General features: G+C 36.3%; 1 protein-coding gene and 1 non-coding gene across 2 annotated transcripts; one reads left to right on the top strand and one right to left on the bottom strand.

Moving 5' to 3' along the window:
- Positions 1–7,259: 7,259 nt before the first annotated feature.
- On the bottom strand, positions 7,260–7,352 carry LOC140872385 (small nucleolar RNA R24). The gene has a single exon (XR_012147805.1). It is a non-coding gene; the product is annotated as a small nucleolar RNA R24 (small nucleolar RNA).
- A 2,184-nt stretch (positions 7,353–9,536) lies between these two features.
- Positions 9,537–14,678, top strand: LOC140872224 (uncharacterized). The gene is made up of 5 exons (XM_073275027.1): positions 9,537–10,411; positions 13,064–13,116; positions 13,346–13,509; positions 13,588–13,739; positions 13,962–14,678. Exons 1-5 carry the CDS (start codon positions 9,649–9,651, stop codon positions 14,402–14,404), a joined length of 1,575 nt encoding a protein of 524 aa, XP_073131128.1. The 5' UTR covers positions 9,537–9,648; the 3' UTR covers positions 14,405–14,678.
- Positions 14,679–14,781: the final 103 nt, after the last annotated feature.

Genomic DNA, 14,781 nt, shown 5'->3' with positions numbered 1-14,781 from the left:
ACAGTGAAATAAAATCTTACTTACCTCTTCCTTGGGAACACACCGCCTAATTATACCATCTGCGCATATTCTAAACAAATAAGGATCTTCCCACAAATAGTATTTCAAGTCAGAAAAAAATTTCTTCTTTTGCTGATAAGTAAAGTGCGGTGGTAGAAACTTACTTGAAAGGTAGTTTACAAAATCAGCATACCATGGTAAATTGTTCACCTCAAAGAGTTGTTCATCAGGAAATTCATCACGAATTATGCTATTGCTCTGAATGGAATTCTCCAGGCGTGAAAGATGGTCCGCCACTTGATTCTCAGTGCCCTTCCTATCAATGATCTTCAAATCAAATTCCTGCAAGAGAAGAATCCAACGAATTAATCTTGGTTTTGCATCTTTTTTATTCATCAAATATTTCAGGGCTGAATGGTCAGTGTGCACGATCACTTTGCTCACTAGCAGATAAGATCTGAATTTATCAAGTGCAAAGACCACAGCGAGTAGCTCCTTTTCTGTTGTAGCGTAATTCAGTTGGGCAGCTGATAGTGTCATACTAGCATAGTAGATGACATGTATGCATCTGTCGCGCTTCTGACCCAAAACTGCTCCTAAAGCTGTGTCACTCGCATCACACATCACCTCAAAAGTTGATTCCCAATCAGGTGCTACAATCACCGATGCAGTGATTAATTTCTTTCAAAATCCAGCATGTCCTAAAAGACTATGCACCCCTTTCAGATTTGATGGCGGAGGAAGTTTCTCAATTACCTCAATTTTCGCTTTGTCAACCTCAATTCCACTTTCAGAAATTTTATGTCCCAAAACTATTCCCTCTCTCACCATAAATGACACTTTTCCCAGTTCAAAATAAATTATACTCTTCACATCTTTCTAAAACTTTAGACAAATTCAGCAAGCAAGCATCAAAAGAAGATCCAAACACTGAAAAATCATCCATGAATATTTCAATAAAATCCTCAATCATGTCATGGAAAATTTCCATCATGCAGCGTTGGAAAGTAGCCGATGCGTTACAAAGACCGAATGACATTCGTTTATATGCAAAAGTCCCGTAAGGACATGTAAAAGTGGTTTTTTCTTGATCTTCAGGATCAATTGGAATTTGCATATAACCCGAATAGCCATCCAAGAAACAATAAAAAGGATGTCCGGCTAATCTTTCCAACATTTGATCAATGAAGGGTAGGAGAAAATGATCTTTACGGGTTGCATCATTAAGTTTTCTATAATCTATGCAAACACGCCAACCCGTAACAGTTCTGGTGGGAATTAATTCATTATTCTCATTTTTCACAACAGTAATCCCACCTTTTTTCGGAACAACCTGGACAGAACTAACCCACTTACTATCAGAGATGGGATAGATAATACCTGCATCTAGAAGCTTAATTACCTCCTTCTTGACCACTTTTTGAATAGCAGGATTGAGCCGCCTTTGAGGTTGGGTTGATGTTTTGTGATCAGCTTCCATCAGAATTTTGTGCATGCACATAGAAGAGTTGATTCCCTTTATATCCGTTATGCTCCACCCAATGGCCTTGATATTCTCCCTCAACACGCGAGTCAATTTTTGTTTCTCATCCCCTGTCAAAGTAGAAGAAACAATTACAGGCAGTTTATCATTATTAAGTAAAAATATATATTTTAAATGCGAAGGGAGAGGTTTCATCTCAAGGATCGGGGCTTTTTCAACTGATGGCTTTAATGCTCTTGGAACATGTCCAAGCTCCCCAATCCTTGAGTTTACCATCCTTGAGAGTGGTTGGCCGGCGTCCAAATACTAAATGCATTCCTCAATCTCTTCATTATCCAACTCGCTTGGAGATGAATGAGTCAAACAGATCTCCAACGGATCTTCACTAATAAATTCCTGCACATCACACTCAACAAACTCATCAGTAACATCAATTCTAAAACAGTTAGAAACATTAGATGGATATTTCATATAATGAAACACATTAAACACTACCCTCTCATCATTCAACCTTAGCACCAATTCACCCTTCTGGACATCTATCAAAGCTTTCCCAGTGGCCAAAAATGGTCTATCCAAATAAGAGGAATCTCACGATCCTCTTCCATATCCTAAACAACAAAGTCCACCGGGAAAACAAATTTATCGACCTTCACTAAGACATCTTCTACAATTCCCCTAGGGTATTTAATTGATCTATCTGCCAACTGTAGGAAAATTGTAGTTGGTTTCACCTCACCAATTCGTAACTTCTCAAAACAAGAATAGGGCATCAAATTAATGCTTGCACCAAGATCACACAAAGCTTTTCTAAAAAATAAATTTCCTATGGTGCAAGGAATAGAGAAGCTACCAATATCCTTAAGCTTCGGAGGTAATTTGTTTTGTAAAATTGCAGAGCATTCCTCCGAAAGCTTCACTGTCTCAAAATCCACCAGTTTCCTCTTGTTTGATAAAATTTCTTTTAAAAATTTAGCATAAGAGGGCATTTGAGCTAAAGCTTCTGCAAACGGGATATTAATATGCAACTTCTTAAAAATCTCTAGAAATTTTGAAAATTGAGTATCAAGTTGCAGTTGCTTTGCTCTTTGGAGAAAAGGGAGGGAATTTATATAAATATCAACATTTGAGTTCAGAGACTTACCTTTCTCCCTCGAGTTCTCGCCTTGCTGCTTGGCTGATGCTTCCTCCTTTTCAGATTTTTCGACCTCAGCATCCTCTTTCTTTACCTGTTCAGCTACTATGACTGCATTGACGCCCTTTGGATTTTTTTCTGTGTCACTAGGAAGTGAACCTGGCGCCCGTGTAACGAACTGGTTTGCCAACTGTCCCAACTGGGTTTCCACTCTTTGCATCATGGCATCGTGATTCTGCCATCTCATCTCATTCCCCGCTATGTACTTTGCAAGCATGTCTTCCAGATTTGACTTATTCTCAGATGGCTTAAAGCCTGGAGGCATAGAAGGTCCAGCACCTTGTGGAGGTCTAACTGCTTGTTGAGGAGGCCTTTGTTGTGCAGGCTGCTGTGGTGGATTAAAATTTAGAGGCTCAACAGAATTTTCAGCCTGTTTCCACCCAAAATTTGGGTGACTTCTCCAACCCGGATTATATGAGAAACTGTATGGATTAAACTGCTGTCGCCCTTGGTTCCCCACATAATTAACTGAATCACCTTCAAAAACTGGCGGTCCATCAAAAAATGAATCTGACATGTATGGAATGCCACTCGCTGATCCTTCAACTGCCTCAGTGCTTCCCATGACTTGATTCACCTGCTTTGATGGTGCAGATTTATTTGCTTGCAGTTGAGATACTTGATGAGTCAGTCCATCAAGTTTTGCTGTAATTGCTGTCAAAGCATCCATCTCCAGTAATCCAACTTTCTTTTCCCTCCTGCTGTCTTGCCAACTAACATTGCTTTCAGCCATATTCGAAATGATTTCAAGTGCTGCTGCAGGAGTTTTTCTATAGAGGCTGCCATTGGCAGCTTCATCAAGCATGGAACGCACAGATGAATCAACCCCGTAGTAGAAAGTCTCTACTTGTTGGCCTATGGAGAGATCGTGTACTGGACATACTCTCAACATCTTTTTTAAATCTCGACCATGCGACATTCAGTGATTCTCCATCTTTTTGCCTAAACGACATAATTGCATTCCGAAGCTGTGTAACTTTGGTGGGTGGAAAATAATTATGCATGAAAACTTCAACCAAACCATCCCAAGTAGTAATTGATCCCTCTGTAAAATCTCGCAGCCACTCTATCGCTTCTCCCTATAGAGAAAACGGAAAGAGCCTCAACCGAACAACATCAGCAGTCACTCCATTAAATTTGAAGGTGTCACAGATTGACAAGAATTGCTCCAGATGAGCATTCGGATCCTCAGAAGGCGTGCCTCCAAATCTGAATTGCATCTGAATCATCTGGATGATGGCTGGTTTAAGTTCAAAAGTATTCGCCTGAACTGCAGGGCGAACAATGCTGGATCCATATCCTCCAACTAATGGTCGATGAAGGTCCATCAGAGTGCGGTTGTTCTCTTCTTCAGCCATATCTTCTAACTCCTCTTCAGATTCAAAATTAAGGGCTAAGTTATATTGTCTTCGTTCTCTACGTATACGACGAAGAGTGCTTTCAATCTCCAAATCAAGCGGTATGAGGTCTTCAAAATCTCGAGCACGGCTCATATAACATGAGATATTCCTGAAAAAATTAAAGTGCACAAATCAACCACTTGAATAAAAATTAAACAAAATAAAAAAATAAAAAAAAAACCTAGTCTCAAATAAATAATCAATCCTAATAGTAAACAAATAGTCCCTGACAATGACGCCAAAAACTTGACCGACGATTTCGGTTGGGAAAAATTCTAACAAGTGAACTAGGTCAAGTTATAATATAGTTGGACAGAGTCCAAGTCGATTCCACAGAGACTAACGTTTAAATACTAAGATATAGACTATTCAAATTAATCTAGGCTAATTAAAATAAAGGATTTTTATAAATTAACTACTAATTAAAATAAAATAAATTATTCTAAAGAAGAAGTTTAAATTAAATTAATTGAACATAAAACTTTAAGATTGATTCAAATTTTAGGAAAATGACCAGGAACACACAACGATACCAGACATCGATAATTGCCACGTATTGGATTTAATCAAACAAAACTCATTCATATTCACGACGAAATTCCCTAGAATAATTATTAATCTATTTCTAGAATTAATAACCCTATTTTCATTTAGCAGTTCAATTATTTCTAATTGAATTTAATTAAACAAAAACGCATTCACGAGTTATGAAATTTCAGCTTTCGCCTAAAATCGCACAATGAAATCGAATACTATTTCTAGTCGATTTAACCATGTGTTAATCAATATTTTTGAAGCTAATTTCAATCTTTTCTTTTTCAAGTCCAGATCGAACGACATACATGCAATTAATTGGCCAGATTAAAATCAAGAATTATGCACAAACATTAATCAATAAATATTCCATAAATCAAAATTCAATCAATCTGTTCCATTAACAAAAATCAATAGTCTGGCCCTATTATGGCCCCGGTCAAAAGACGACTACTCCATAACAATAAAATCAAACAAAAGTTTCATGTTTGAATTTATAATAAAATAAAACAGAAAAAGAAGAAAAGAAAATTCTCAGCAATAGTGCCGAATCTTGCTTGCGTTGCGCGTTTCTTCTCTTCCAAGCTCTCAGCTGTCAAATCCCGAAAATCTCTCAAAAGTCTATCAGTCAAAAATCAGAAGTTCAAAAGTCCTCTCTAATTAGGGCTTGATTCCCTTTTATACCTCCTTTATTTTCGTCCAAAATAATATCCAATGTAGCTCAAAATAATCAGAGTTCCAAAATTCCCAAATTCTGCGCGAATTATTTTTTTCCATATTTGCGATGTACACGGACCCCGGACATGGTCCGTTCCTAGGTCCGTGCATTAAAAACTCCAGCCCAAACATTTTACGAAGCCACACGGACCCTCTTTCAGAAGGTGCACGGGGTCCGTGTATTTTTCTGTGACGAACATCTCAAAAACCGATGGTACACGGACCCTTTTCCAGACTGTGCACGGGGTCCGTGTATTATTTTTCTTCCAATGTCTTTTGCTTCGAACATGCACGAACCCTCTTCCAAAGTATGCACAGGGTCCGTGCGATTTCCTTCCTTCAATTTTCTTGGCGACTTAAGATTTTTCCATGTTCTCCGGCCAAGTTTCAGCGTGGCATTGAATTGTTTGACTTTTTCTTCAATATTCAGTTCTTTTCAAATCTTAGTCAAACCTACAAACATAGAAAATATAACGATTTATGCACAAAACTCAGAATATAAATGTCAGATAAGCACGAATACGACAAAATAAAGTGCCAAATAAGCTATAAAATTCATGCTTATCAGTATGCTACTTTGTTTTGTTTTTAAAATAATCTAGATTGAAGCTTTTTGGGGTAAATTGCACATGGAACAAAAGAAGAGGCTGGATTGGATAACACTTACACAGGGATATGTTTGGTTATCTGCAGGCTTCCTTATTGGTGTAGTAATCCGTGAGCAGACAAGAAACTACCCTACACAAGAAGATAACTTTTTTTTCTACTGCGAAAGGGTTAGTGTTATATACGCATCGAAGATGATTTTTCAGAGGTTCTTTGGTATCAGTTGTAATTGAATTATTCACAAATTTGCATAAAAATTTTTGAGGCCCTAGATTGAAACTAAAATCTATTAGGTTACAGTTGAAGGTTGTGTATGATGGAATGATTTCAAATTCATGAAATTCTATTATAATTTTATTAGAATTCTGAAACTTGCAAGTGATCGGTTGGTTCGTCAAAAGATTAATTTTATTTCTTAAAACTCACGCACCGAAATCAAAGAGAAAACTGGGAAAAAAAAAAATCGCTTTTCAAGAGGTTTCGATACTTAATCAATCACGGATAAACTTTTATCATTAACATTGGAGAGAATTTTTCCTCTCCACAATCCAATTAATCACAATCAAAATCAACTCTCCAATCTCTTCGCTTAAAATTCATACATTTCCAATCTTTTTATTCGGACACAACCTTGTACAATTCATTGAACAACATTTAGTGGGCAATATTCACGCCAAACACCCTGCAAGGTTGAGATGTTGCTGCTTCCTTTGAAAAAAATTTAATGTGTATTTTGAAAAAAATTTGTTTTTATATCATAATTGCAACAGCTTTATTAATTAGCAAATTTGAAGGTAGTTAAGTGATGTCTATAATTGAATTCTAAAAATTTATTATTAAATTGTAATTAAACTCACATTCTTCTACAACATCATGTCTCGTTTTTAACCAATCACAAATTGTCAATTTTCCCCTCGTATGCATGTTTCTACCAATTTACACAGCTATCCCATGGTCATTGAACATTTCAGTAGTAGAAGTTAATGAGATCATGTATCCAAATCCAAATTCCAAAAAGTTCATATCTCAAGAGATATGTAACACCAATTTAACAAAATATGAGTCATCAGATCAACGATAAGGATAGTCCCCTAAAATAGCTTGAGTTCGACCTATCTCGTCCCATCGGCGATGCCATCCTGACCTTCCACCGGTTGTCCATTCCACATAAAATAGTTATTGCACATAATTCTATTAGCAAAAATAATGTTGTAATTTCATATTTAATAATTTTCCCAGAAACAAGTTCTAAAACTTTATAAAATACGGGTGTAAATGTGCCAAATGGCAGGGAGACTTGATATTTGATAGTTCTTGAATATCGAATGCTCAGAAGCCAAGCGTTAACAAGAAAATTTCATTGAAGAACCAACACAAAGTTGGCTCTTCTTACATGTTAGCTGCTCATCACCGCAAACAAATGTATAATTAACTTCAAAAATGTTAAAAATCTCGAATCCATCCGACCTCGATACATCGAGGCCATGAATCAAGCAAGTTGAGGCAATGAAATGCACTGTCATACTACTGAGTTTGTTGAAAAACCCACCAAAATTCACTACGAAATTAGACTTGCTCTAGATCAAGAAGCAATTTTTAACAAAGAACATGCCATCAAAAAGTAAATTTGTAGGCACTGTGCAAAAGTTGTGTGTAAATTTAGCTACTTTAAATTTGAAGGAAGCTAACTTCCTCCATTCGTGATAAGCAGCAATTTTTTGGCACTGTGCAAAAGGTAGCTTGCCATTGTTCATAGATACGAAGCCCCCGTGTCTGACTTGAGTGCCCGATCAAATGCCATGCGAATTCAGAAAAATAACCAGTTTTAAATTTTATGATCAGACAAGATTGGAAACAATAATAAAATCTTAAAAACACAGGAGTTTAAAAAATTTGGGACAATTTTCTCGTACCAGTAGACAAAAAGATAATGGATTTCCAACAAAATCTCAAAGCTATGAGATCTAGAAAACACATTAGCAAGATTGAATTTTTCATGGTTTCGAACCATAAAAATTCTTGGCTTGGAAGGAGTCTAAAGAAAAACTGGCCAATCATGAAAGAACCTATGAAATATATATTTAAACATATAATTGTATCTGGATTTTAACAATATCCCCAGTTTATTGTATCATGAAATAGCGAAAAATTGTGGATTTCATGGATCTTCAAACCGGTGCGATTCATCTAGGCTCCAAGCGGCAGACGATTTGCCAAGGAAATGGGCAACTGCTGCTGACTCGTATGGAGCCATCGCGAGTTCTTATCGATAATGGCAACATGAATTAAAAAAAAAAAGTAGAATCCGAATCGGAGTGAATTAAAGATACATGTTGGTTGCATGATCGAAAAATGAAAAGAAGCGCAGGAATTTAAACACAAAAAAAAAAAAAAATCATCCCCGGGAGCAAAAGATCGGAATTTGAAGCGAACCCACAAAAGATTATACTAATAAAATGGAGTGCAAATGCTTCTGCAAGATAAGAATATCACGGCGTGAATAAATAATACTTGTGAACGGCGCGCAGCAATGGATGCGAGAAAGTAGAAACCCTAGGGTTCTATTATTTGCAATCAAGGACAATATTTGTAGTTAATGGAAAATGATGCCCACCCTCGGGTTTTAGAAACCATCAGCGATTAATTTATTATTGTTTTTCATAAAACATGTGCTACTAAATAAATAATAACAATTTTTTTTTGAAACTAATAATAATAACATTATTTTGAAACGAAATAAATAATAACATTTATTATCCACTATTACTGTATATTAAATTTTTCATGAACAATTTTTTTTTTTTGAGGAAAAAAATTATATATAATAACATGATATTAAATAAAACTCATATGAACTTATTTTATTGGTTTATACGTTTTATAAGTACGGTTAAAAACGATATTTTTAATATTAACGATTATGATTCTATCATAAAAAATAATTTAATAAGAAAAAGGACGCGGTTTTAACTTGCATTTATTCATTGTACATTTGTATTGGGTCAGTCGGGCCCTTTTGGACTTTGGCCATACAAAAAATACGAGAGCAAAATCAAAATGGGTCGCTCTTTGACATTTGAAAAAGCAACATCAATTGAATTTTTCAAAACGTCGCTTTCATTAATTTTTTTTATTAATTTTAATAAAAAATAATAACCGACAATCTATATTAGTAAATTTATAATTTACATTTAAGTTTGGTGCTCAATTCAACTTATCAACATTTTTTTTAGATTAATATGACACACATAGTTTGTCTGGTATGATTTATTTGGCTAACGTAATGTGCATGTTATTGTGTTGGTCCAGAGTCTTATCAATGCGCCCATGTCATAAAAGAAAATAATAATAATAATTACAATGTTTTTTTGCATGGAATATCTTAATTAGATATATATATATATATATATAAATTAACCAAAATCCAAAAAATAATTATTCACAGAAAATCAACGGGACATATATATAATACACACAATCCATGCACAATAATAATAATATAATATGGAATTCAAATAAATATGTGCGGAAATTCAAATAAATGATCCGTTACAAAGCCCCAATATTTGATATAGGTCCATATTAGGGCATTAAACTGAATTGAAGCCTAAAACCCCCAGCTTCCAGTGCGAAGAACCCTTGAAACGAGGCAAATTCAAGCCTCAATCCACGAGTTTCCTGCCATTTCCGCCATTTTTTTGGCCCCGAAGCCGATGAATTCAGCTATGCAGAATCAGGAACTTATGTTGAAGGAATCGATCAAGCACTTCCTTCAACTGCACAAAAATGGGAGCTCCGATTTCTCGTTTTTCGAGACGATTTTCTTCCGTTTAATACAGACGATGCTCGATCCACCTGTCGAAATCACATGGTTCTACTCTGCGGTAACGTTTCACGCCGCGAAGTCCAGCTCCCAAAAGAAGGACCCTTCCACTCGAGTCCTCATAGTCAAGGACTTGTTGAATTTGTATATTTCGTGTTCTAATTTGAGTAGCACGTCGAAAAAGATCGTGCTGCTTGCTCCCGTTGTATACGAGTTGTACAATGTCTTGTACGATTGTGGGAAAAACGAACTAAGTGTGAAACATGAAGTCCATAAATTGTTGGAGAGTATTACTGATCATATCATGTTGTTTGCTGGAATTCATGACTGTGGGAAAGGGGTCGTGGAATTTGAAAACATGACAGTGTGTTTTGAGGATCTGGTTCGTGTATGGACTGCTGATCGAGGCGGTGGGAGTCGTAGCATCGGGGAAAATTTGACCGTGTTTTTTCCTGTTTTGAGTGATCGCATTTGGAAGGGGGTGAATTCGAGGCACGGGATGCAGGAGTTTGTAGGGATAGTTGTATGTGAAGTTTTTTTGCTGAAGCTGTGTCTGAATTTTGGTTCGGGCCAGAGTAAAGAAGATTTTCTTAAAGAGACAAAAAATAATGCTGTTTGCATGATCAAGGCATTACGTAACTGCTTCTTTGTAGGTGAGCTTTCATTAACTTCGTATCACATTTGTAATCAAAGTATAAACTAAAATTTAATAATCTTGTATGATTAAAGCGCTTATAAAACTTCTATAATCCTCAAACTCTATACCAATTCGAAGCAATTCTATGTTCTGGCAACATTACACTATTTTTCATTCACTTTGGATTTGTTTTGTCAAGATAATTAGTAGCGGATTCAAATTGTTCAGTGTCTTGCAAAAGAATAAAGGGTCTGGTTTTAAGTAACGGAACCTAGTTTTTATGCTAATTTGCTTTGATTAGTCCTCTATATTGAAAAGGAACCGGCGAAATCCATAAAAAAATTAACCTTGCTGGTCAAGATTGAACTAGGACGATGATATGCAAGTATCATTAGTGTAATGAAAGTCGTCATCTAGGTAAAATTTCAGTGTTCTGAATACAATATTGAGCAGTAATGGAAATTATTATCATTTCCTGGGAGAAAATATCTGGCAATGAAAGGCTGCTTATAATGCAAACTAGGCTACACAGTTTGAGAAAGCTCGTGGAAAGATTCATTTTTCATATGATTAAGGAATAAGTTGAAGCATGGATTATCATTTCATATAGACATTTGATCTGAATGCTGCACGTAGAACATAAGCCTGACAACTGGAAGACTTGGGATATAGTAGGTCATAGCATGAGTAATGTTCAATCAGTTACTTCATGTTTGAACCCCTAAAATGGTTTTGGATTTCTCGTCTTTACGTCTTCTATACCAGAAATCAGTACAGGACTTGAAAGATCCACTTCTTGAGATTTTATGGTTTTATGCTGCAATTTCCTTTCACAATTCCCGTTTCAAGAATTTAAAGCCTCAGAAGAGACTTTCACTTGTTAAGAATTTATTGCATGTAATAAGAAAATGTTCACATAACTGCGGCGTGGTAGAGAAAATTACTTTGATTGCCCCCATTCTTTATTTTTTATATCGTTTAGCTTAATTTTTCAGAGAGGAATACACTCTTTTTGGAAGAGATTGGGAATGTTGTGAAAAACTTACTTGTTATTTTATCATTTGTTGCTCACAATATCTGCATGGAGAAAATGAGGGGTTGAATAATGTCGGGGAACATTTTATTGAGCGGCTGGGGTTGTCATGAATGAAACTTTACCCCTAAGGATGTGCTTGAGAATTGCTAAGCTTAGCTATCCAGACAGTTTTCAATTTTTTTAAGTTATTGGTGAGAATGTCAGGCATTTTGCTGTTAAATCAATGTTCCAGGCATAGCTGTCAAAAGCGGAAGAAGTGTGCACTTTAAGTGCAAAGCACAGCGAAGCGCATTGCCTGTACTTCTAGTGCTTTTTTGCGCCTCGGAGAAAAACAAACTTTTTTTCAAAAGAGAATTCCAATAGAGGTGAAACTGCCTCTTAAAGTGCGATTTCTCCTGTGTACCATAAAAAAGAGCACAAAATCCCCAACGTTGCGTCACCTTTCCCCCCATTGTCTTCGCCCTTTACCCTCACAATATTTGATATCTGAAAGATGAAGATAATGATGATTTCAATATTGATATCTTATGTTTCATATTTTTTTTTATTATAAAAAATTGAATTTATTTTTATTTTTTAGTTTATTTTATTTGTTAAAGCATGCGCTTCGCTTTGCGCTTAAAGGCGCCGCACACTTGAGCGCTTTGAAAAACGCCCTGCGCTTTTGAGTTTTGACAACTGTGGTTCTAGGTGCCAACTTCAAGTTTCCTAATTTATAAAGGTTTAAATGGTTGGCATGTACTCTTGCTATTTAGCTCTGGTGTTTTTGGCTTTATCAGGATGTGCATCATGTATTATGCTTAATTTCTATTTCACATTGGAACAACTATAATGAGTAAGATTCAATAGAAACATCTTTCACATGATAGAAGTGGAAGCACTTTGTACACATTCTTCAGACTGTTTGAGGAAAAGACTGCCACTGAAACTGGTAGATTTTTAATAAAAAAAGTTCATTGGGGTTGAAACAAGTGCATCAATGAAGTGGTAAAGAAACACCTCGTGCTTCAACTTTCACTTTCAATACCTAATGCATTTTTTCTTTGTGCAATAACGGGAGCTCATGATTGTGGACTCGATCTTCATCTAGTAATGCATCATTACCTCAAAGAAAGTGCCTATCAGAGGATGCCTGTGTAAAGAGAAGAGATTGAAGATCTCATGAGAAAGCCACAATGTGTGGTTTTCGGTTAACAGTAGATTAGTAACATAACAATGACATAGCCTGAAATAAACACTTTACCTAGAAACAGCTTCATCATTTCTCCAAGGTTTAGTGATTCACATGTGGCTAAATTAAAGGATTTGGTTCGATGATAACTCAGAGGGATAACTTTCTTCTACACCAGTAATCGGTCCAAAGCTGTCATGACATCCTTCACTTGATTTATCTTCTAATTTATTTAGGTGAACATTTTCGTCTGCCAGTTCATATATGTGGTGGTTTTGAGGTGAAAATTTGATTTGGGTTTTAATGTTTCTCTTTCCTCCTCTTGTTTTGCTTATATGATGCTCCTATCCATTCTAGGAAATTGAAAATTGTCTCGACCTGTCCTAAACGAAATCCCATGTTTGTACTTAGTTTTAGAGTTTTCACCTAGTATCCTTAAAGAATGGTGTGCTCCTTGACAGATATACTCTTCAAAACGCTGTTGGAGCCATGTTTGCCTGTTAAAACCTTATTGGTACGTCCCTCTGCTACTTTTTGTAAAAAGACAAATCATGTTACTGGTCATTATTTATTTCATCTATAAATAAAAAAATTTCGGAGGATCTTGCATATTGTAGTTTCTGGAAATCATTTATTATAATGGAACTTTTTCATGATTCTAATTTGGTGTCATGCTAGAGAATAATTTGTAAAAATCTCGAGTTTTTTTATGCTCACAAAACTGAACTTGAGGATTGTTGCAGTGCTCTACAGATGAGATTCTTCTACGGAAAGTGCTATATGATGCTGTGGTATTGATCGACTATTCATTTTATTTTGGAAGATGGAGTCACTCACCGGACAACCAACCCAAAAAGTTGGCTCTGTTATGGCTGTTAGTTGCTGACAAAGCGTTTCGATTTGCTTTGTATGGGATAAGTTTTTAAAGAGTTCATATATAATATCTCAAAACTCAAAAAGTAATTCCATGCAATTTGTTGATTAGGTCTGCAAATGACTTCGCCACTGTAATATCATATATTAATGCTTTTGGCGAATCTCAAATAGTTACCGAAATAATTAAGTGGGCGAAACTTCAAGCTGGAATTGAGGACCCAGTCAATAGGCTTCACATCCAGCATCCTAAAGTTCTCATCGGTGAGTTGCTGGTATACCTGGACTGTGTTTTGTACACTCGTATTTCCTAGTTTTACAAATCACATTTTTATAGAAAGCTGCAGAATCACGGTAGAGACTCAGATAATTTATTACGACGACTCCTATCCACACTATTACACTAACATGCTTTGTCTCATTTCAACCCCATTTATTTTCTTGCTTTTGTACAAGTGTTGTAACTGTGACTGATCTTGATTGTAGAGTGGCTATTGATTCTTGAAGGATATGGTATCAGAATATTTGATGAAGAGTCATTGGTTCTTGCCAACAAATCAATGTTCGAGCCAAGAATCAACTTTGCACCTAATTTTATCAACCTCCCATCCTATGCTATTGATGTCAACGAGGGTCAAGAAATTGGTGATGCTGTTGATGTGAACAACGGTCTAGAAATCGATGATGTATCAACTTCTGAGGATGTTGATGTCAATGAAGGTCGAGGAGTTGGTGTTGATCCCTGGGGCACTGCTCATAGCTTCGCAAATGTGGTGGCTGAAAGCAGTAAAAAACGCAAAGAGGCATTTTTTAGTGATGTAAGCGATCCACAACCCAAGTATGCCAAGCATGGCAACAGTCCAGGAAGTTTTCCCGCAGGTGATGACTTTACTTGTGGTACTTCTGATGATGACATGGCTGAAGCATGAAATCAGTTACAATTACTAGAATTGTAGTGCCATTATCATTTGTGGTTCATGTTATATTTTGGTCTACTTTCTGAAAATATTTTGAAAAAACAAACAAATTTAAATCTTGATGTGCACTGAGGTATCACAGATCCCATGTGACATCCGCCTGTTGATATATTGTGGTTTGTGTGCACGGACCTTGCACAAACACCGGCACGATACGCTAATTTTTGTGCTCTTGGACGACAAACACTAGCGTGGAAGTTGCATTGGTGCCGCAACACTTAGAGATGACCCTGCAAGAACCTGGCACGAACCCTTGCCCTTCAGGGTTTAAATTGGTCGAAGTTAAAAACAATAGGCGCGACTCCGCACAAATCCCACTCTTACTCCGT

The sequence above is a fragment of the Henckelia pumila genome, unplaced genomic scaffold (genome assembly GCF_033568475.1).
Source record: "Henckelia pumila isolate YLH828 unplaced genomic scaffold, ASM3356847v2 CTG_461:::fragment_3, whole genome shotgun sequence".
In the NCBI taxonomy this organism is placed as follows: Eukaryota; Viridiplantae; Streptophyta; class Magnoliopsida; order Lamiales; family Gesneriaceae; genus Henckelia; species Henckelia pumila.
This window is presented reverse-complemented; position numbering and strand designations above follow the sequence as displayed.